Raw genomic sequence first — 24,922 nt, 5'->3', positions numbered from 1 at the left:
ATTTGTTCGAGAGATGCTATATTAAAAAAAACGCAGGTGTAATGATAAACACTCTAGCAAGGAATATAGACAAAGCTTCCATTGTCAGTTATGGTGGAGCTATATACCCTAAAATGGTGGGAACACCAGAGTGCCGACAAGTGTTTCCAAATATGCAGTTTTATAATCGCAGTGGGTTCTTTTCTACGCTTGAAGGAATGAAGAGAATCTGTGGGCATATTTTAAAAAAGAGCGGCAATGCAAAATTCATATGATCCGCACAACCAGTTTTAAAAGTGCCCTATTTACAATCAGTGAACATGCGAGGAACACCTTTCCAACGTTTGGAGTTAATTCGCCATACATGATTGGGATTTAGGGAGACTGATCCACCGCAATTTCTTTCACAATATTATTCCATATCTCCTTTTTCAATTAATTTCCAGATGTTAGTGTCTTTTTCCATAAAGAATGGAAACGAAGAATTTTGAGAAGGAGGATAAATCAAATTTCCCTGATGAAGTCCCAATAAGGGATGAAACGCGTTGGCTGGATCTGTTTTAAATATGATGGAATTGGATACTTAATAAAAAGAACTTAATGGAATAAAACACCGACATCTGGAAATTACTTGAAAAATGAGATATGGAAAGTAATTGAAAACAAAAGAGTGACTATGGATACATGCAATTCGGATTAGAAAGTTCAATGTGAAACAGGAAAATTAGGTTGCTCTCCTAATATTGTGAAAGCATTTACCAAGGAATAAGTTTTGTGGGCAGTCAGAACTCCAGGAGTGGGCATAAGGGAACTATAAGATTGGGATATTTGATCGGTACCGTCCAGAAACACCACTGCTGGCTGTCTTTTTGAAACCACCGCAATTTCTATTTGATTTATAGGACCGTATTTGGTGGCGGATACTCTGCAGCAGTGATGGGAATTGGTGAATATTTAGCCTCCGGTTGTTTTTCCTCACTGTGGCTTCTCCCATGGCAGATGCAACAGCATAGGTGGAGAAACTGATGCTGAACTGGCAAAATGGTTTAGATAAAGTGTATTTCCCTCAGTCGCCTTGGGGAAGGTGGTTATTCCTCCACACTGGTAGACAGAAAGTTTGCCACCCAACCTAAAGATTTGACATTATTTCTCAGATCACTGGATGTTAAGCCCATAATAAGGTACTAAAAATAAGGCGTCACAAATATGGTGACATGCTAATCCAGGCAGCACATTTATAATGGACCACGTATGTCTACGCCATTTAGAACAAAACACAACATGCCTTTCCAAAAGCTTGAAGCAGCCGCAGTAACAGCATGTGATCTCAAACCTATGCCTTTTAAATGCTATGATGGAAGCCATGTACTTTAAATAATCATAATTACAGTACAGAGAATGTTTACCAATTAAACTGGGTGGTTGGATGTAAAACTCAATGAAGGGCGAAATTAAATTGATGGATTTCCTATTCTTACCATCACCCCAGAATGGTGACACATTGGCTTCCTTTCCAGATATGAGCACATAACAAGTCACAGGTCTATTCAAAGGTGAGTGGTCTTGACTCTAGAGCCTTTTGTAAAAGAGGCTGTGGGCTTCCACTAGAAAGAAACGCTCACGTTTAGGTTCTAAAGCAGTCACGTTCCAGCCGCATGCTATTCACCCACCGGTCAGCTTTAGGAAGCAGGGTCTCGTCCTGCCATTACAGTGGTCAATTCAGTGCTTAATTTGAGCTGGTGGTGTCCAGTGCTTGGCACCGGCCCTTAATTGTCACCACCGGCGCTTGGGATAGCCTGCCACAAGGTGGCGCTGTCTAGGTAATTTAGAGATGACCGCAACCACAGTTCATTATTGATGATATATTCATTACAAATGACTATTTCCTGCCACCCAAGCCCTTCTTACAGCTGTGGGGCCTGAAACAGTCCGTATTGTCACATTTGTAGCAGTGTGATGGTTAGTAGTTGTGTTGTTACTATCATTGGCAGTACTGGCAGGGGCAATGTGTGGTGCAAGCTGCAGTGGCCTCCTGGCGAGAGCCCCGGCACTTATTGTTTTGCAAATTAAGCACTGGGTAATTTACCTAGAAGTTCTTGCCAGCAAGTAAAATAAACACAAATCGATAGCTTGTCATGGTAAAAGCATTAAAAAGAACTCGTGGGTGCAAATGTCAAAGACATTTAATTAGTGTAAAAGCAGGAACACAAAGATAAAACTAGATCTACATTTAGCACTGCAAAAGAACGCAACTGAGTGGCAAGCATTTTGTGTTTTTTTCTTCCTCCAAAATACCAAGATGCATTCAATATGAATTTGGGAGTACAGAAACAAGTACATGTCCTTTAGTTCGCCCCACATACACTTAGAACAATGTTTTGGTTCAGGCCCTTCAATTAACACATCATTACAGTCTGCCGGCTGTAGTCTTCATTTCTTAGTTAACAGGCATTGGCATAGCCAATAGGTCTTGCCTCTGGGAGGTGTAATTAGTTTTGCTGAGTAAGAGGACTCCATAAGTAATAATTTGCAAAGTGTCCTGTAAATGAAACATAATTACCCAATTGTAGCAGTTTACTGTTTTAGTCTAGTGTAATTGAAAGACTATTAAAGGGAGTTTGTGTCTGTTAGTACTCAGCAGCCACTATTATGCATTAATAACAGTAATAAAAATGTAGTCAGTTAGGTTTTTTTTTATTAAAAAAGTAAACATACGTTTATTATACACACAGTACTAAATACTATGGTGTAATTTCTAAATATTTACAATCGGCAGATGGAATCACCTTTGGTGACATTCTGAAATCATATTTGACCCCTAGTGTATTATGACCCCCACAAAATCATGCCTTTGCCACCATTCTACATTCAACATCACCATATATTAGGGGGCATGTGAATAAAGCACGTCTATTTGCTTTGTCAAGTGTTTATTGTATTAAAAAGTAAGTTAAATGTATTTATTATGATAAAGTGTTATCATAACAACATGTAGGGCAAGGCTATTGGCTTTATTAAGGGGTCCCCACATCAGAATATAAAGCAAGCCAATTGTCTCTGTGAAGGGCCACCGCATTTAAGAATGTTAAATGTTAAGAAAACACAAATATATCTCAGAAATCAATGAAACATTGCAACAATTCTCAACTATAATTCTTATTAAAAGTGCCCATACGCATTCCGGCAAACACCATCTCAAATTAAGCCCCCTGCAGGGGCCTGCGTTAGAACCCTGGGTTGAGCGAGCCCCAACAGCCTGGAGTACTACACACACCAACACACTCAAAGGAGCTTTAAAACAAGGTACGCCTGGTACACAGCTGCTTATCTGTAGATCTCCTGTAGAGTGAAAATGTGCTTTCTTTCTGGACTGTCCCCATGTGTTTTTACAGTGCGGATGGAAAGAGCATTTGGTAATCCGTCACCCAAAAAATACATCTTTTAATGCTCCGTGTCCCTTCTTTTCTATAGTAGGCACCTTGTTGTTGGATGGTTTTGTCATGGGTCTTTTGAGGGTATGAACGTTAGTGCAGATTAACACAGCCAAAACATTTACGCCTCTTGCACCACATATCTTGGAGAGGAGAGAGTGAGAGGGAGACAGGGGAAGATTGAAAAGAGGCAGGTGAGGAGCAAATGAAGGGAGATAAAGTTTACTGCAGAGCAGTGTTTTGGGAGTGGGGTAGGGGTGCTGTGTCTGCCTCGTGTTACAGTGGTAGCGCTGGTCTACTTCCTTTTAAGACTTGTCACAACAACATTATAATTTGAGCGCGGCGAAGCGCCCAAGGACGTGATTACATCCTTCTTAAAGATGTGCCTTGTCAGAAATTACAGCCAGGATGCTCAGCGTTGTTTTAATAATGCACTTCTATATATTATCCGCAAACTATTTGGATTTATTGGAATTTGCCCATGTGCATACCGGCAGACACCGCCTTAAATTAAGCCCCCTGCAGGAGCCTACATTATGCCCCTGGTTTGAGCGAGCCCCAACAGCTTGGCGTAGAACACACAGAAACACACTAAAAGGAGTTGTAATACACGGGGTGGTGGGAGAGAGGAGAGGCAGAGGGGAGAGAAGGACCGGAGAGAAACTGTTTTTAAAGAAAGGGACAGGCTGAGGGGAAAGAGGAACAGAGGATGTCTCATGGCGTCGAGACAGGGAGTGCATGCTAAGGAAAGAAGGGGGCAGACAAAGGTGCCCACGGTGTTGAGGGGAGAGAAGCCGCGGAGGCTATAAGTGTTTAAAATAAGGGGAAGCTGAGCAAAAAGAAGGCCAGGAGGAGGCCCCATAGTGTGGAGGAAGAGGGGGCATGAAAAACACAGGTTAGAGAGCAAACCCGTGCTGCGGCGGCAGCAGAAAGGACAGGCTGACAAATTAATTCGCCTGTACCTGACCATTTCACATTGAGCCATTTTTCATTCTCGCACCTAAGTAATAATTTTAGAGCCTGTCCCGCGAGACAGAGATGATAATTTGTGACGCGTGCCCCCTGGCAATGGTTACGGAGAAAAATTGGACTTTCTGTGTGGCTGGCCACTGTGATACAGAGCGGGAATGGGCCAGTGATAATGAATAGCCCGTTAAGAGTCTGACAGCACCGTGATTAGTGCTCAAAGGCACCGAGGCCAGTGTTAGTACATAAGGCACAGAGGCAGCGCCAGAGCATAAAGGCACCGAGATAACCCCCCATTTGTTTATGGAACTGAAATCAAGCGCGGCCGCGAAAGTGAAAGCAACTGCGCTGGGTTAATTAGTAACATGATCCAGGAATGCAGCTGGCACCCTGCACGCCGCTGCTTGCTCCCGAGACACAAAGGCCATGGGAGTGAACGTTTAGAGAAAAGGTAGGACATGCACCCGCCTTTGGCCATTTGCGTGCTTTCATTTCTGAAAGCCACAAGCAATGGGCAATAAAATGTGTAGGACTTAACAAAAATCACACTGAAAAGTCTCTGGGAAGTTTAGAGTGCTTACAAGAAGCCTTCCCATAGAGCAGCGCATGCGCGCTGCGCTATGCTCGAAATAAAAATGCATTTGATAAATATGATTTGTAAAGGAAAAGTCCAGGGATGAGTACAAATCTCTTCTTTAGAGCAAGCAATATGATAAATCGCTGTGTATTACATGTTAAGACTGAATAAAGTGCAGTGGTACATATATATAAATATGTTAAATAGATCAAGGACAGAATCGCCTCCAGCGAGCACTACATGTTTATGAACGGATGGTCATCACACAAAGAGTCCTAATTGAATGAGCGTGGAGGCGAAGGTATTTCAACACCTAGAAAGGATTTTTGTAAGAAGAGTTCAAGGAATGAGTAGTTATTGATACAAATCTTTCCCATGCCTCAAATATGATGTCATCAACAAAGGCCCTAGATGTTAAGAATGCATGAAACTGCAACCATACACCTGTCCTTCCTTATTTTGGTCCAGTACCCTCCCTGTACCTGTAAGTGTGCCTGTGTGCAGTCTGGCCATATCTGTGGTGAGTGCAACTGCATGTGCAACCATATGTTTATTGTCAGTGTGTCCGCTTTGTTGTGTTAGTTTGTGAACATGGTTACCTGGCCCTCAATGGCATGTGTTTGCATCTCTCTCTGTCCCCCCCCCCATGACCTCCTTTCCTCTCCTGCTGGTTGTATGATGGAACAACGCAGGAAAATACTATGCATGCCTTTACCACGCATTTTTTACCACACATTTTTTTAGATCGAATATTCTTTTACAACGTATGCCTTTAGCAAGCATTGTTTATATATAGACAATGTATTTGCTTGGTAAAGGCATACGTTGTAAAGGCATATGCATTCTAAAAGCATGCATGGTAAAAAAAATGTGTGGTAAAGGTACAATGTGGTAAAAAACTCATTGTAAAAGCTGTTTCCCTCCTGCTCCACCATTCCCTCCCATGCAACCTTCTCTCAAATTTCCTCTTGGCAATGAGATGCCTATGGTCAGCTACAGACTTGTCCATTTAGGAGAAGATCTGACCATTCACAAATCTAACTCCCCATTCACCTCTCCTGTTCCCTTCTTCCCACTCTTTGTCACATCTCACCCTTTGAGATAGCCATAGAGCACAACATAGTGTTAGAGACACAACCATCATAATGTAACGGGAAACAACCTTTACAATGCAGTCATTACCTCGCACTACCTTTACAATGCAGTCATTAAAACGCAACATCCTTTACATCGCATGCCGTTACAACGCAGTCATTACATCGCATGTCACTACAACGCATGTCATTACAATGCATGTCTCTACAACCCATGCCATTACAACGCAATATAAGGTAAGTAATGGGGAACAGAATTTTTTTACCCCTACACTATCTAACACTTACCCTACTGTTGCACTCACTGGAGTGGTAATAGTAATGTTTACCCCTACACTATCCAACACTTACCCTACTGTTGCACTCACTGGAGTGGGAATAGTAATTTTTACCACTACACTATCCAACACTTACCCTACTCTTGCACTTGCTGGAGTAGGAATAGTAATTTTTACCCCTACACTATCCAACACTTACCCTACTGTTGCCCTAAAAGTAATATGCGTTGTAATGGTATGCGTTGTAATGGTATGCGTTGTAAATGTAGTTTCTAAAAATGCGTTGTGATGGCATGCGATGTTAAATCATTAGTTGTAATGGATGTTGCGATGTAAAAACTGCGTTGTAAAGGCATGCGTTGTAAATGTTTGCGTTGTAACGTCATACATTCTAATGTAACACATGCCATTTCTCAGTGTGCATGTGTAACTGCATGTGATGTGTTCTGTGTGTATGAGTGGCTGCAGGTCTTTGTGCACGGTGACTTTTGACTGGTGCATAGGCAGCTGTAATGGTGTCTGTGTGCATAGTCATTGGTGGTGCACTGCTGTTTATATGTGTCATCTATGTCAATGTGCATGTGTGGATGATGTGTGTCTGTCTCAGGTGGCCACCTTATTCCAGGTCATCATGGACTCTGTTTCCAGGACATGGAAATATTTTGAGACTGGACCTTAAACTCACAATTCATTGCTTTTGGGGGTGTTAGCCTATTTCAGTAGAAGCAGATTAAGAACAAACCCAAGAATGCATTAAGTTGTCATATGAAAGTTAAGGACTTAAAACAGCAATCGGGATGAAATGAAGTGATATGGTCACCTATGTCTGCATATGTGCATGTACAATACAAAAGTCAAGTCGACTGGCTTTGTCAATGCTTGTGCTAATGAACTATTCAGTGTAATTGTAGACAATATTTTATCAATCATAAGTTTTTTTCTGTTTCAGGATACATTCCTCACCGCAAGAACCAGGCAGCCATTGCAAACTCCAAAGGCCTGAACTTTCTTATTGCTTTGATGGTTAAATCCCATTTGGAGCTGATCCAGGTTGAAGCAGCCAACACACTGGCAGCTGTGGTTTTAGGTAAGGCGTAGGCTCATAAGTGAAAATTCCCCAGCTCATGCTAGATGGTAAAATCTCACCTTTGGATTAGATATCGAACCACTACTCACCTTGTGGACTTTGATAAAAAATCAATGTTGTGTAGTATCTTGGTTATTATTCTGTTCTTGTCATCTACTGCTCCACCAGTGGAATCCTCTAGAGAATGATGTAACATAGAATGTTAGTGTATGAAATGCACAGTTGGAGAAGGGCTGACCGCCTTGCTGGCTGCTCCTGGTGGGGCTGAATACTACTGTATTACTGATCTTGTAACCAACTGAATAAATCTTCTTAAAACAACACAACTGGCCTGGACCTGAATACTACATGTTGTTTGGTTGAGATTCCTCCAGATCAAACAGAAACAAGTTTTGGCAAAGCTTTAATGTGCAAATGAGCGTTAGCTGCTTTGGTGCATGCCTGTGTCACCATGCATTACCACATTAAAACCAGACCTATGGGTTTGCCAGAGCTTGTTTTGTTTTAAGCTGCTGGGTTGTGTGCCCTTATACATGTGCATAAACATGTATGTGAATATGTACATGTGACTCACACAGACAATTCCTGACTAAAATATTTTAAAAATCCAGCTGCAGAGAAATCAATACACAGAAAAGAAATGTTTTCTGTATACAACACATGTATGAGAATAGTGAATTTAATGTGTGATGATCCAAGGTACTTTTGAGACGTAAAATAATCCTTAAGGCATTACGATGAAAGCACGCCAAAGGAGGCTGAATGATACATGAAACAGCCAGTAACATGAGATGAGGGAGAAATATTCATCTGGGTGTAGCCAAATTTCACTCTATGTAAGAATACCTAACAATAGGTCATACGAACAGCTTTGCTGTCATGTAAGAACTAGCGACCTGACTGGACTATGCAGGAGTAATGTTTGCTTTTTGCCACTGTATCGGCTTGCCTAATATTGCAGTAAAAAACAGCATTTGTTGTCGTAAATAAAACAAAAAAGTAAATAATGAAAATATGTTGCTACCTACAACTGGTGGGCCTATGCATGCTATAAAGCATCAAATTAAACATATCATCCATAGCATATTATTCTTTTAAAGGTTCAGCGTGGCTGCCACATTTAGATGCAGAGTGTTGGTCATCATGAAACAGTAACACATTGATATACCATAGACATTGCCATTTCAAGATGGGCTCTAGATTTAGAAAAGGGCACTGCATAGGATGCAGTGTACTGCAGATGAAATGAGTGACCCCGTGGTACTGTCTGGGGAACTGCAAAATGTTCTGCGAGATCAACAAAATATAACGATAAGGAAGAAAATGAGAGACATGTAAATGAAGAAAATAAAAGACTAAGAGAATGTCCCACCAACCCAGCACCGAAGTGCACTAATTTTCAGGCTGATGTGCACAGATGATCTTGCAAGATGTTAAGACTCATAGGGCAATGGAGCGAATGACTTAATAGGGCTGGCCTATTGCCCAGTGCAATATGCTGTTATGGATAGAAGCAGAGTATGTATGACACTCGATTAGACCAATGGCAGAAGAAAGTTGACCCAAAGCCCCTTCTATGTATCTATATATACAGATGTATGTATCTACTTTTTAATAAATTGATTTAATTGGAAGAGTCCGAAAGACAACTAAGGGTCAGATTCTGATCTCGTTAGAAAGCCCTCTGAACGACTCGGTTCCGGAGAGCTTTCCAAGCGAATCGTGCTCCGGGAGTCATGCAACCGATTCCGATGTACCCTTATAGTGACAGACTTGGTTCGCTCGAACTCCCATTGAATTTAATGGAAGCCTGTGTACCGAACACGTACACAGGTTCCCATTGCAAAAAGGGGTGGGTGAGGAAAAGTGTGCACCCTGTGGCGGGTACACCATGGTGCCCGCCACACTGTGCATGCATGGAAAGGGAGGGACCCATGGGTACCCCCACGCGACTGAATCGATGGCCCCGGGTGAAGGGGGGCCTGGTACACCCCCCCCCCCCCCCCCCCCCGAAGTCCGATTCCCACAGCCGTTTCATCTTGGCAAAACTGAGTCAATACAACTGTCAGAATTGTGCATTGTACTCACTTGTTCGGAATCCAGCTCCATTGCGTGGCACTATTCAGCTGCAAACAACTTGGACTGCCAGGATCGGGTTCGGAAACGTTTCAGTCGGCACGGATGAGATCTTCGCATCGTACTTGGTTATTCGAAACGGGGGATGATTCGGTCAGAAACATAGCCTTCGAATTGGATTTGCTCTTTCCGGAATGCGTCTGGAGGCCTTCCTAAGAATATATGACGTTACAACGCAAACAATTACAACGCATGCCTTTACAACGTGGGTTTTACATCGCAGCTACCTTTACAACGCATGATTTTACAACGCATGCCATTACAATGCATTTTTAGAAACTACCTTTACAATGCATTCCATTACAACGCATACCATTACAACGCATAATACTTTTAGGGTAACAGTGGGGTAAGTGTTTTGGATAGTGTAGGGGTACAAATTACTATTCCCACTCCAGTGAGTGCAACAATAGGGTAAGTGTTGGATAGTGTAGAGGTAACAATTACTATTCCCATGTACCCCAAAACCCATACCCACCCTAAAACAAAAACAAAACTCCATTACTTACCTTATAATGCATTGTAATGCCATGCGTTGTAATGGTATGCGTTGTAATGGCATGCATTGTACTGACATGTGTTGTAATGTCTGCGTTGTAATTGCAGTGGCGTTGTAACTGCCGTGTTGTAAAGGTAGTGCGTTGTAATTACTGCCTTGTAATGGTTTTTCCCCCTTCCTAATGGGATCAGAATCTGGCTCTAAATCGGTGAAGCCCTTCTAAGGGGCAGTAGCAAAGATTGTCCACCCTCCTAGCCCCCAGCGCCGGTTTCAGGAGGCTGCAGTGGAACACTGGATGAATTCGCAAAGAGGCCGGTAAGGCCAACCTGTATGCCACCGCTCCCACTCGCCTCACCACGGAATACGGACCAATAAATCGAGGATGGAAGATACTGCGTACCTTAAAACGAAGGTACTTCGTGGACAGCCACACTCGGTCGCCCGGTTGATACGAGGGTCCGTCTTGTCTACGACGATCCGCCCAGGATTTGTACAGACTCTTGGCCCTCTCAAGATTCGTTCTCAGACGGCGATGTATGTCCCCCAAGGCTTGTAACTGGTCCTCAAGCGCAGGCAGAGCGCTCACGGCCGTCGGGAAGGATAAAGGGAGCGTCTTGGCATGATAACCGTAGTTAGCCCGAAAAGGGGATTCCTTGATGGAGCTGTGCCAGGCATTGTTGTATGAGAGTTCAGCTAACCATAGAAGAGACACCCATGACGTACTCGCCTCTTTAGCATAGCAACGGAGGTACGTCTTGAGCGTTTGGTTAAGACGTTCGGTCTGGCCATCCGTCTGTGGGTGGAAGCTGGTGGACGTGGCCGCCTCCACTTGCAAGGCCTTACACCAAGATTTCCAAAATCGGGCAACGAACTGCGGGCCCCTGTCCGACACTATCACCCCTGGAAAACCATGCAGTCGTACCACGTGTGACAACAATAGCTGGGCCGTTTGACCGGCGGAGGGTAGATTCTTGCACGGGACAAAATGACCCATTTTGGTGAGACTGTCCACTACTACCATGATCGCATCACACCCTTGGTCTATGGGTAGACCCACCACAAAGTCCATGCTTATGGCTTGCCAGGGCCCAGCGGGAGTCGGCAGAGGGACTAATTTGCCTTTAGCCTTCGAATGTTCTCCTTTAGCCTGAGCGCAGACCTCGCACTGCTGGATCCATCGACGGATATCCGTGTCCATGGATGCCCACCAAAAGTGTCGTCGCAGAAGGTGTAGTGTTTTGGTACGGCCGGGGTGCCCAGCTGTCAGTGACTCATGACACCAAACGAATACCTGGCGTTGCAGCTCCTTCGAAGGAACAAACAGGCGATCCCGATAAAAGGGTAACCCCTCTTTTATGTGTCTGTCCGCCTCCTGGTCCTCCCATTGAAGCCATTGTACCAGAGTGCGATGCTGTCTGACGGAGTTCAAAAAGCTGTCGGCCCGCACTACACAGATCACCTTTTCCGAGGGAATGAGGGCCTTGATCTCCTCAGGACGACGTTCCTGTCCCCCCTCCTGACGCGATAGAGAATCTGCTTTCTGATTCGCGGACCCTGGTCGATACGTAATGACGAAGTCAAAGCCCGCAAAAAAAAGCATCCATCGCATCTGTCGTTGTGTGAGATGTCGAGCGGTTTTCATGTACTGCAAATTCCGGTGATCGGTATACACCGTTACTGTGTGTTTAGCTCCCCAGAGGTAGTGCCTCCATTCCTGGAACGCCTTTTTGATGGCCAGTAGTTCTTTTTCGGCGATCGTGTAGTTGGTTTCGGCTGCTGTTAATTTCCGGGACAGGAAGGCTACCGGATGTAATTGTCCCGTCAAAGCCTCTCTCTGTGAAAGCACGGCCCCTACCGCGATGTCTGAAGCGTCTGCTTCTACCACGAAAGGTGCTCCAGATTGTGGATGTTGCAGGATGGGTGCCGTGGTAAAGGCTCGTTGCAACTCGCGGAAGGCCTGCATGGCCTCAGGTGTCCAGGAAAACGGATGACCTTTGCGTAGCAACCTAGTGAGAGGCGAGACCAGCTGGGAGAAGTGAGAGATGAACCTTCTATAATAATTAGAGAAGCCCAGGAAACACTGCACATCTCTCACTGTCTTAGGTATGGGCCACTCCTGTACTGCTGCTACTTTTCGTTCTGCCATACTCAACCCTGAGGGACTCAGGACCACCCCTAGGAATTCCACCCGTTCTACGTGAAATTCGCACTTGCTCAACTTGCAAAACAAATTGTTTTCTCCTAGTTTGTGTAGGACTTGTGAGACGTGCTTGATGTGTTCTTTGGGATCTGTGGAATATATCAATATATCATCGATATACACTACCACCGTTTTATCAATGAGCTCCTTGAGGACGTCATCGAGGAAGAATTGGAACGCGGCCGGGGCGTTACACAATCCAAAGGGCATTACCCTGTACTCAAACAGGCCGTACCGCGTCTTAAACGCCGTCTTCCACTCATTCCCCTCCCTTACCCGGACCAGGTGATACGCCCCTCTCAAATCCAGGCGGGAGTATATGGTTACCTCCTTCACCTGGTCCAGCAAGACGGGGATGAGAGGAAGAGGGTAGCGATTGCGGACGGTGTTTTTGTTCAATACCCTATAGTCGATGCACGTTCTCAAGTCACCATTGGCTTTCTTTATAAAGAAAAGGGGTGAAGCGGCCGGAGAACGGGAAGGTCTGATGAACCCTATCTCAACATAGTGTTCCAAATATTTTCTCAGATGTTCAGTCTCTGGGTCAGACAAGGCATAAACTCGACAAGAGGGCAATACAGCCCCGGGGATTAAGTCTATTTGGCAATCATACATGCGATGCGGTGGCAAGATTTCGGCTTTACTTTCACTGAACACCTCCCGATACTTGTCGTATGCTGCTGGGAGGATCGTCTCTTTCTCTGCTGCGGTACTAAGGTGATACCCCTGAGTGAGTGCCAAAAGGTGAGTTCGATGAGTATTGACACACGCCTCTTTGCAATACTCTGTGTCGAACTCCACTGTTTTCTGTTTCCAATTGATCGAGGGGTTATGGGTTGTCAACCAAGGCATGCCCAGGATCACTTCATATTGCGGAGCTTCGATAATATTCAACACTACCTGTTCCACATGATCCCATAAGGGCCCTGGTTTGGTCAAGGTTAGAGAGTCTGTTACTTCGGTGATGGGCCCTGATTTAAGAGGCTTCCCATCCACCGCCCACACCATCTCGGGATGTATTCTCGGGATGCGCCTTAACCCCAGCCGCTGTACTAAGCCACTATCAACAAAGTTGCCGGTAGCTCCGGAGTCAACCATCACTCTTATCTCGTGCTCCCTAGTTCCCACCGTGACTTTCATTGTCAAAACAACGTGAGATTCGGAGGCAACTGACTCTACCACAGCTAACGAGGGTAACTGCAAGACCCGCTGCGCGGGCTCCTTATCCAATGGATCTGAGGCCCGCTCGTCGGATGGCGACGCCTGTATTGTGACTACTGCTACTTTCTTCGTACCTGCGTACCCCCCTTTCTTAGGTTTGACGGGACATTCACGAACATAATGACCTTTCTTGCCGCAATACATGCATAGACCGGCGATTCGGCGGTTCTCTCTCTCGACCCTTGATAACGGGGCTCTGATTGCTCCCACTTCCATGGGTTCTGTCTGGGATTCAGGGGATGCCCCTGCGGTTCTAGGTCCTCTCTCCGCTTTCTCGACGTGCGCATAAACCCTCTCTCCCTTCCGCTCAGCTAATCTATGGTCTAATCGTAGCGTAAGGTTCATCAAGTCGGTGCATGTAGTAGGCTGCGGATCAATTTGCGCCAGCACGTCCTTCATGTCGTCTCTCAAACCCTGATAATAAAGGGACATACGCTTTTCTTCTGGCCACGCTGTTTCCGCTACAAGCCGGTTGAACTGAGTTAGATACGTTACTAAATCGTTTTTACCCTGGCGGAGTCCCAATAATTCTCTGTCTGCTGACAGAGTAGTGGCCCTTCTGTCAAACACCCGCTCAAACTCGCTTCTGAAAGCGTTCCAATCCGATAACAGAGGGTCGTTGTATTTGACCAAGGGGACTGCCCAGTTGGCAGCGTCCCCCGTCATGTATGATATAGCAAACGCCACTCGTGAATGATTAGTCGGAAAGGAGGCTGGTTTGCATGAAAAGTGCAGGGCTATTTGAGTCAGGAAGGTTTGGATTTTGAGGGGGTCTCCCGAGAACCTCTCCGGGCTCGCCAGGGGTATGGGTGGTGATACGTTCACTTGTATAGGTGTCGACGACTGCGTGGCGTCAAACGGGTTGCGCCCCTGACGTTCTAGCCTGTCTCTTAGTGCTGCTGTTTCTACTTTTGAAGCAGCCAATTCCTGTTGTACCACCAGGAGGGCTTGTAACACTTCGTCTAGTGAGGCCATACTTGTGCTTGACCCGACCCCCAAACGGAATATTTCTTGGGCGCGTAATTCTGTCGCGATCCCCTGTGTTTCCGTTGAGTCGAGCGAAGCACAAGTGGTCCACCTCCCGACGTCCCCGGCTCTGAATATGAAATACAGAGTACCAGGGCAATCAGGCGAGGGAAAGGGAATTAGGATGGGAACTGCGGGGATTAGGATACCTGTAACATAATGAAAACATAACACACAGTACAGTAATTTGGCTTCCTACTCTCATTCGGTCTCGCTAGGTATGCCTCATCCATGTGTCCACACAACTCATACTCCGGCATTAATAATCATGCCTCACAAACAATATGCGCCCCAGGGTCAAACCCCCTCCGAGCACCAGAACATCAGTAGGAACAATACTCTGTATAAGCCCCCCCACGAGTTCCCTTTAACGTAATGGAGAACTACTAGCGTTCCCCGTCCAAGTAACCTAAACCTACTCTATATGTACAAAAGAATATGCTCATACGAATTTAGCACCGAGTGCCTGGTGAGCACAGTCACAGTCTCGCTCTGTCCCCCCGTGCCCTACACTCGTGGTTTCTACAACCACTAATCTAGTGTCCCGCACAGTGCAGTTCTCCTTGGGTGAGCTACCTGAGTGTTCCAGCTGTTCCTGGACTGCCGAAGGTCAACCCGCTCCTGTCCTTCCCTGTGGTAGTTGGCGTCGGCTCTTGTTTTCTCACTCGGTCCGGAGAAAGGACACTGCTTTTCTGCTCGTTCCGTGAGCACGGTGAACTCCTGCTCTGTCTCTCCCCTAAACAACAAACGCGGTGACGCTTCCGTCAGCGTCCCGCGATACGGAGTGCTTCCAACTCGGTTTTCCCCAGACTCGGCAAACGCGGTAACGCTTACGTCAGCGTTCCGCGACCTCTGCTCTGTTTCTCCCCGAAACAACAAACGCGGTGACGCTTCCGTCAGCGTCCCGCGATACGGAGTGCTTCCAACTCGGTTTTCCCCAGACTCGGCAAACGCGGTAACGCTTACGTCAGCGTTCCGCGACCTCTGCTCTGTTTCTCCCCGAAACAACAAACGCGGTGACGCTTCCGTCAGCGTCCCGCGATACGGAGTGCTTCCAACTCTGTTTTCCCCAGAATCGGCAAACGCGGTAACGCTTACGTCAGCGTTCCGCGAATTCAGTCTTTGGCAACTAAAGGCTCTGTCCATCCATACCTCCCGACCAATCCGGATTACAGCGAGGTATGCAGGATGTTTCCCCTTGCTCGTCGTAGCTCCGACGTTTCTCGATTCCTCAGGTTAGTCTCCACTAACAGTGAATCCAATGGGCAGTATTACGCGCACCTGCGGGATCTCGGCGCCCGTACTTAACCACAGTGGCCACTCCTCCTTCCCGCCTAGCATCCTGGGAGTTGTGGTCCTAACGTATCTTCGGTAGGCGCCTGAGCTCAGCCCCTGACAAAAACCATTGCCTACTAAAGTAATCTGTGAAATTCAGGGTTGCATATTACCTGCATGTAAGTGGAAGCTCGATGTGAATATTATGCCCTGAAATAATGGGAGTAGAATCTTCAAGATGACTTTACCATGATGTAATATTAATCCACCCTTAAAGGCCTGTTGACTTTAACATATTCTTGTAATAATAAATAAGTCAGGCCTACTGTTTTTGCATATCATTTCATGATATCATGATAAACAGGTCAGACCTATAGCATCTAACATAACTTTTCCAATTAATCATTCAGGCCCGCATCCTTTATCATTTGCTTGTCACCATAAACAAGTCAGGGCTACTGTATTGAGCATAAGCTTTCCCACAAGGCAACCATCAGGTATAGTGATGAAATTACATACAAGTTAAAAATTACTAACCTGAGAGGGACTAACGAGGATTCTTGCAGTGCAGATATTCTACCCCCAGGGTTTGTCAGACGGTGAAACCAACATCATACCCTTACCTACTACAGTAATCTGTGAAATTCCATATAACAAAATACCTCTCGATGGGATTTAATATAGCCGTATAGCCCGCCGTAGTGGGCTATACCGGCTATTAAAGGCCCGCTCCAGCGTTAAATGCCCGAGCCGAAGGCGAGGGACTTTAACAAGGGAGCAGGACTTTAATAGCCAGTATGGCTCAGCTATGAAGGGCTATAAGGCTATTAGAATATTCTGCCACTAGAGGGCAGAATGTTCCAATAAATAAAACAAAGGCCTCTCGGAGTTTGAGGGGTTTAAATTCCATCAAGCCAGAATCAGTAGTACTTTTGAAAGCTTTTTTTTCTGTTGATTGCATAAGGTTTGCAACAACTCCACTGTCACGCCAGACTTAAAAAAGTACAAAAAGAATAATATAGCTGTTATTTGTATTACAGATCTCTTTTCCTTGAGCCAACACTTAACATTTTCTAAATTTTATTCAAATGCTGTTCTCAGTCCTGTGCAATATAAATGCCTCCAATCAGAGAAATTTTAACCCAAAAAGGATGTGAGAGGACACGCCGGAAACTCAAGCCAGCCCCAGATGTAACGCACCCTTGCAACACCAATGGAAGATGAAGATCGGCCCACTTTCAATTGATGTATGGGACCACTCATTTCATTGGCATACCTGCACTATGTAGATATCAGTAAAGTGATGAAACATAACATTAAAACAAATTAAGAAAGCAAAAGGCAAAAGAAGCAGACCCTTAATTTCAAACACTGTGTTAGCACCTGGGGTGGGGGACAAACCAGAATTGGCATGCCTGCAGCTGCAGGCTCCAAGCATACTCCATCTTGAGCAGTCTGCCCATCCCCTGCCCCTCCTCCTCCCTGAACTGCGGACCCTTTCGGATGAAATGGATCAGGAGCTCTAAAGGTAGACCTTCTGAGGAAAAGGAAGTTCTGTTGAAAATCACATTTTTGTGATTTCTCCATCAGTTTTGCTTTCCTCATTATAATTAATGCTCCCTGTTTTCCGTTTTTACTGATTTTTACAGATAAATACAGACAGAAAACCATTTATTTTCCTGTATGTATTTATATGTAAATGTGGATAAAAACGGAAATTAGTCTCTTTTTTGAGTGATTCTAAATTCTGTCAGTCATGTCTGCCAGGCCATAAGCTGTGTAGATTTACAGGTAAGCGGTTAAAAAGGAAAGAAATTATTGTTATGAGGCTTTAACTGCGTATATATGCAAAAGGTTGATACCAAAATGTTCATATTTTCATATATGTGCATTGATTTATCATCTGTCGGACTTCATATTATTGAAATCGGGCTTACATTCAGACAAGAGTTTACATTTATTGTTTAAATAAATGTGGAAATGTACTAGTTTTGCTTCATTTGTCTCACAAAACCCGAAATAAAAATGGATAAATACAGATAAAGTTTGTAAAAAATAAATATGGATAAATACAGACGGAAATGTCAAGAAAATAAATACCATAAAACCGGGAGCGCTAATTATAATCATGGACCTACATGTCCCACCCTGAAGGAGTGCTATGGGTGAAACACACAGAATAGGCCAAGGGTGTCACCCAAGCCAATGGACAATTGGCAGCTAAGTTCCTTCAAGGATAAGTAACCTCTCAAGCGTTCAGAACACATTATAAAAAACACTTTCAGCCATTATCAAAGCCTGACTGGAATCTGACATACACAATGAGACTTGAGGATCAGCGTAATACGCTCCAGCGCCTTGAAGCTATGAAGCAGCCCTACCACCATAGCTGTCAAATGTCCCATTCCTTGAGCGTGAGGTTCAGCCAGCCCTTGTTTTTCAGCCTGCTACCCTATGCATGCTGGGACTTGTAGGCTCTAAATTATTGTATTTATTCTATTCATAGTGCGCACAGTTACCCCCACGTGGGGTCCCTCGGGCGAGGATAACATCACAACAGACTGCAGCCTAGAATTTGGCATTGGACAGCCAGGTTTTTAGCTAGAAAGCTACATGATTGGTCTAGGCTCTAGTTTCGGGGGAAACATTTTTGTTGTTCAGAAAAGTAAAAGCTTAGTAGTCATGGAAGGCGTTTAGCATTCTTTATAGGGCCAAATAACAGCCGAATGGTAAAAGCAGAAAGCTATTTTTAAGCATTCTCAGATATAGAAAACAAAGACAGGTAACCGTTCTAATGAGAGGGGGAAAGGAATGTGTCTTCAATTAATAAATTGAGATGTGAATGCCACCAATTGTGCAATCTCACTTGCACAAACGCAGAACCACCAAAATTGAGTCCCTCATATACTTAAAATAAGTAGAGTGTAACTCCTTATGCCTGCAGGTTTGGTACTGTTGGCTAAAACGTCAGGTTTGCTTGGAATCATCATCATGTAGAGCTTAATTTGTGCAGGTGGTTATAAGCAGTGTGCACCGGCAGTCATCTCTGTGTGAACTGGAAGTGTTCTTCCTCATCAGGTTTTGACCTAGAGCAAAGGAGAGAAAGGCAGAAAGGGAAGAAGAAAGAGAAAGATAGGAAAACAGTCAGAAATGGGGAAAGCAGGGATGCAAAAAACCCGTAGGACCAATAAAGGAGAGGAAGTGTAGGTTAGAGGAAGGAAAACATGAGGTGGAATAAAGACAATGCGGCATTGGTACTTGGCAACCCCAGCATTCACAGAACCAGAGGCAGGCTCCTAGGAAAACTGTGGGCCCTTCACTATTTAGGCACACGCTATTTGCTATGAGACACATTGTGGCTTACCATGAACATGGAGGCGTTTGGACCCCCCTTATTGGTTGACTTTCTTGCGTTTGCCCCTCTCATGAGGCATTGTCCCTTTACTTTGTGTGTTTCTTTACTATTTTTCTTTCTTTATTTGGCCAATAAAGAGTTAACAAAGGCGAGACAGTGACTTTTGGCTTTGCCAATGCTTTTTTAAAATGATAATTAGCAAACACTGGGTCTAGTGGGTGACTCATTCCGGCTGAAGGTCTCGCCTCACAGCTCTTCTGTTCCAATGAGTAACTCGAGGCTTCAAAGCCAGTCCTCCGTCTTCACACGGTCCCCCGTCACTGCTTCGTTTCAGTACGTCCTCCGTCTTCACACGGTCCCCCGTCACTGCTTCGTTCCAGTGCGTCCTCCGTCTTCACACGGTCCCCCGTCACTGCTTCGTTCCAGTGCGTCCTCCGTCTTCACACGGTCCCCCGTCACTGCTTCGTTCCAGTGCGTCCTCCGTCTTCACACGGTCCCCCGTCACTGCTTCGTTCCAGTACGTCCTCCGTCTTCACACGGTCCCCCGTCACTGCTTCGTTCCAGTACGTCCAACGGCGCGTGGGTCATTAGGTCTGGCTGACTTCACCACGGCAAACATGTTTGTGAAATTAGAAACACATTGACCTCGTGCAATGAATCACTGTGCAGTTCGGACTGTTGCCTAGTGTCGACGCATGACGCTCTGGCAGGGCCCAGGGCTTTCTCTGAGGAGCTCCGACTAACAGCAGCTTGGGTTTGTTTAGTTGTAAAGCGGGCTCTCACACGTCCCTGGGACTAATATTAAATATTGATCTTAATTTATAGATTTTATGGCAGCACGTGAATGTTAAAATAGTCCCACTTGTTTATAATTCAAAAAGGATTTCTATATTAATGAAAAAGAAGAAGTGTTATTCTCACATAACTAGAAACATTTTCTTCTATCTAATAATGATATGTGTTTAGCGCTTACCCAGTCACTTGGGCAGCAGAGGTCTTCACGTGTAACAATATTACACAGCAGAGAAAAGCAATTTCTACAGCAAAATAGGTGAAACCAGGGCTCGCAGGTATGGTCAAGAAATCTCTATTCTGCAAAATTTGCCAAAAATCATACATAAAAACAAATGTGAAAACTTTCATTAAAATACTTGTACCTCAAACAACTCGCAGTCAGGGGATTGATTATACAGTGAGGCGTTAACGATCTAACCGCAGAAAATAAGTAGATTTGCTTTCTGCCACACTCACAGCCCACCGCCTCCTCAAGAGCTTTGGGAACCACTTGGATTGTGATGTCCAAGTGCTGTGAAGCCCCGTTGCTGGGGCAGCCATGCGCTTTATAAATCTTGTCAGCATGCCGGATCCCCAGCTGGCTCTGCTGTTGAAAGGTCCTTGGCATTGGGCTGGTAGCCAAAGGCCTGCTGGCTTCACAATGGCTTACACAGAACATAACACTGATCTGTCCTGCCAGGGAGGGCCATGTGAGGCACGGCAGTGTCCGGCAGAAAAACACTCCAGGACGCCCCTAATCTGTAGGGGGAGATGCCTAAGCAAAGCCTGTCCATCATGCCACCATGTTATGGCAGACCTGTCACATTGACATTGTCACTGAAAATTGCACCCACCATCTTGGCAGAAACACGCGTGGTGAAATTTGCCTACCACAAGTCAGAAATTTGGTAATCTGGCTACTACTCGGTTGGTGGGGCCTCCACCGTCACAGTGGTTTGCTAGCTGGCACCCCGGGGTCTCAATGACCTCCTTAATTAGTTAGGTCCAGTTTGAATAGGTGGGATTTTAGGTCCTCACAGATGGCTACCAAAGTTGAATTGAGTGTGAGCTCTTAAAACAAAAGTGTCTCAATGTGAAACATCGTTGGCAATCATAATATTTGTTATGAAAATGTTAGATTTCTTTTCTAGGGATGGCCAGTTGAAGCACCTTCCAAGTTGTGATATAGTAGGTCGACATGGTATGTACTGCCAACAACTTCCTCTTATACCTGGTTTCTATGACACCGGTACAGTGTTATTCCCACCACTTTCTGTTTCAGCAAAAGCTTTTCATCGAAAAGAAGCTGTAGTGCAACCCTACAACACAACATACGAATTATTGCCTTTACACTTCATTTATGTAGTGTACCTTTTTCATTCTTTACAAACACATTATGCCTATGTGCACCCAGTCTTGCATATCCACGCTCCATGGACTCACTCAGAGTTCAGTCCCCTTAGCTGCTTCACTGATGTGCTGTAAGCCCCTGATATGCAGAGACCAGGAAGGAATCAGGAATGACATTATTAGTCTCTCATCAAGTCATAGGATCTTGGTGAGACTGACGAGGAAAATCCGCCAATTAGGGCCCAGTTGTGCAAGGATTAAAATGAATTGCCAACAAGGATCTCTAAAGAGATTACCAAGGTTAGTTATTGCCACCAAACAGCAGATGGATGGAAGACACTTAAGAACGTCCGTCATTGGAACCTGTCTTTCTTGAACAAAGTTTATAATCAATGTGCTGAAAGGTTAAACACCTGATACATACGAGTTTTCACGGATGACAAGTGGAGGTAGCCAATGGGTGCAGATGATACTGCTTGATTGACTTTAGTACCACTAGCTCTGCCCTTGCTACCCATGTAGTCGATAGGTCGTGAATTTAGCAGAGACACGGAAAGTAAAGGGTGCCATGTTTATTTCCTTAATTTCCACTGCTTGCCCTTAGAAATACGAAGCCATTGAGAGGCAAGGGTGGCAGTAGAAGTTCATGCTGTAATGTTAAAAGCGGTTCAAAGATTGTGAGGTCACTTCCTTCGCCCTTAGCATCTTGGCGAGTTGTCATTTGTGGCCAAGATTTAAAGGTCTTCTCTGACCTGGTACCTCCCCCAGGGGAGCAGCATGCATGTGCACCCGTGGTTTGCACCCCCTGGACACTTTGGTATTACTGAAGGGACTGCAGACACTTACATGACCCCTTCTGTAATATTGATCACGCTGGTTCAATACGTGCAACAGTGCAAATCGAAGGCCGTGGGCCCTCATTTGCATGGGTATAGCCCCATGCATATTAACCCGTTCCCCGCTCATGACGGAACCACTCTGTCATGAGCCACGGGTGCGCTGTGCTCATGACGGAGTGGTTCCGTCATGCTGCGGCCGTTGGCGGCCGCTCCTCCCACGCGGCGCTAATTCCCCGCCTGTGCGGGCGATTAGCGCAGTGGGTGGAGTCATGACGGAACCACGCCGTCATGAGCACAGCTCACCCGTGACTCATGACGGCGTGGTTCCGTCATGAGCACAGCGGCGCCGTCAACCCCCCCAGCGCTGCAGCGGAATTCGCGCCGCAGCGAAGGGGTTAAGAAACCCTTCACCATTGCACCTATGACGGATTGTGTGCATCATACAAGGTAGTGCTCCATCAATGCACCCCCAAAGGTGCTCCTGAGAAGGGGAGAGGTTCATGGGCCCCAAGGACCCTCCGTAAGACCGCCCTACAAGTGGGTGGAGGTACAAGCTGCACCCGCCTGGGGGGAATTCATGACCCCACTTCGAACTTCAGCCAGTCAGACTGCAGCGAGAAACAGATCAGCAGTTTCAAACCATAGTTCTGTCTTTGACTAATGTGCTCTTCTCAGCCCAAGTACAAACTATTAGAGTTTGCATCTGTGCTGAAAACAATGCCTTTTTAAGAGCAATCATGCATAGTGTCCAGGTTCACGTAGTAGGGATGATCTATGGCGCGATCCAAGACCGCGCACCCAATGAATAATTCGAACTCTGGTGCCTAATTTAGGTCACTTCCAGGCTATCAAACCTCTCACAGTCCAGCCATCAGTTTATATTACACACAAGAGATCAGCAATAAGCAGGGAACATTTCCCAATGCTGGAGAATGTACATTTCCATATAGAAAGGTTTAGGGTTTTATATGTGTGGTTGTGAGTTCTAAAAGCTAAACCTTGCTGTTTTTTTCTACTGTGTCCAGGCAACGCTGCAAATATGGAGCTTCTATACAACAGTGCTGGCTTCAGTCACATGCACCTCCTCCGCCTCCTGTACTCAACAAATGAAGAAGTTCGCCTTCTGGCGGGGAACGCGCTAGCAACGTTTGCCTTCAACAGCTTCTGCCAGCAGCGCCGGATTGTTAATGCCGGAGGGGTCCAGTGGCACAATTTCCAAACATTTCTCCAATCAGAGCAAGAAATTCACAGAGTGCAAGCTGCTTTCCAGGTAACTATGTGCTACTCTGCAGTGACAACAAGGCATGAACTGCTCCAAGTTCCTCAGCCAGTAAAATGCAATTCCCTGGAAAGAGAGCAGAGGACAGAGTTCAAGCAGCATCATGACTGGGTGTGCTGGAAACAGTCATTTAGCACAAACTGTCTTTATATGTTAAGATTTCTTGGAACGCAATCTGACAATCGTGTGCATTCACTGGGAACTTCTGAGGCAGGTTCCCAGGGATCCCAACCCCAGGGACACTGTTGGCCCCCTCCCTGCCAGAGCGCGGGCAGGGAGACTGTATTTATCCCACCTGGTGGGAGCACAAAAGAAAATCGGTGATCATTATCCCTGCCTATACTCTGGCAGGCATGGAATTGAGGTTTTCTTCCCCAGTGAGAGCAGTAGAAAAGCTGCTCCTGCCGAGGAGCAAACAAAAGAACCCGGCTCCCCAGCACCAAGAAGAGTGCTGGCTGGGGAGCTGGTGGATTTGCAGAGGCCATGAGTCTCCACCTGCAGCTCCCATGGCAGTGCAGGAGTGGGCTCCATGCCTCACCATTTAAAAAAAAAAAAATAAAGACAAATGGCAGCATGCTTCCTTAAAAAAAAGTCACGGCATAGCAGTGAATATGAAATGAGCGGATTAGCCGTTTATTTCATAATCACTGCTTCTTCCCGGGAGGAGAAAGAGGGAGGCATAAGGCCCTGCGAGGGCTTAAAATAGTTCTTTTTGGTTCCTTGTGATGCCTTAAAAAGAGGCAGGGGCACCACCGATCATGTTTTTTAAAATGTTGTGGAGGGCTACAGAAAGTGCAGCAGCCCCCAGCAACATAGAAACAAACAGTACATCTCCTGGGACATTGAATCCATTACGCCAGGAGAGTTTGCTGTGTTTCTTTAAAGTACTCCAAGCTGGAGCTATATACTCTTAGCTGGAGCACAGAACCCCCTTGTTGTGGGTTCTTTGGCTGCACGTTGTGACCTGAAAAATGTTATATAAAAGACTCTAAGATGTTTATTTAATAGTGATTTTTTTTTTTTTAAATGAAGATCATCACTTTTTAAAAATATTGCGATGAGATAATTCATAAAATAGCCATTTGATTATAGTTCTTGGTGATTTTATAACAAAAACAATAGATCTGCTTTATATATGTTGCTGTGCTGAGCTCATGGTATAGCCAATAAGTCCACTAACCCTTTCATAAAGCCAATACATTGGTCTTTGTTACTTAAAATGACCCCTTTATATTTTTACATCAAATAATGACCCCCATTAAATATTTACATGACACATTTACACAGTCAGCTATGCACACCTGTGGGTTTGGGGTTCAGGGCCTGGCCACAAACCAGGCACTGCGGCCAGCACCACTTCGTGCACAGCCAAAGTCCAGCGCTTGTGGGAGTAGGGAGCCCATAGGGGTATTGTGCCCAAATCAGCTCTGCGCTTGACTAAACGCTGTGCACAGCAGGGATATGGATGCCAGGGAGAGTTCGGCCAGGCCTAGGGTTCGGTGATGGACATTTTACTTCATGATAAAAAACATCGAAATTCACGGAAAAAAATAAAG

At 45.4% G+C, this 24,922-nt stretch overlaps 1 protein-coding gene across 2 annotated transcripts in view; it reads left to right on the top strand.

Annotated features, from left to right (window-relative positions):
- Positions 1-24,922, top strand: part of LOC146775949 (uncharacterized) — a 790,744-nt gene that overhangs the window by 645,715 nt on the left and 120,107 nt on the right. For both annotated transcript variants that reach the window (XM_085637356.1, XM_085637355.1), the window contains exons 7-8: positions 7,275-7,412; positions 23,113-23,357. In XM_085637356.1, coding sequence (XP_085493482.1) covers positions 7,275-7,412; positions 23,113-23,357 — 383 coding nt within the window. The remainder of the gene's footprint in view (positions 1-7,274; positions 7,413-23,112; positions 23,358-24,922) is intronic.

This window comes from Triturus cristatus, chromosome 12 (assembly GCF_964204655.1).
Source record: "Triturus cristatus chromosome 12, aTriCri1.1, whole genome shotgun sequence".
In the NCBI taxonomy this organism is placed as follows: Eukaryota; Metazoa; Chordata; class Amphibia; order Caudata; family Salamandridae; genus Triturus; species Triturus cristatus.
Note: the sequence above shows the minus strand (reverse complement) of the source record. Positions and strands in the feature narration are given on the sequence as shown.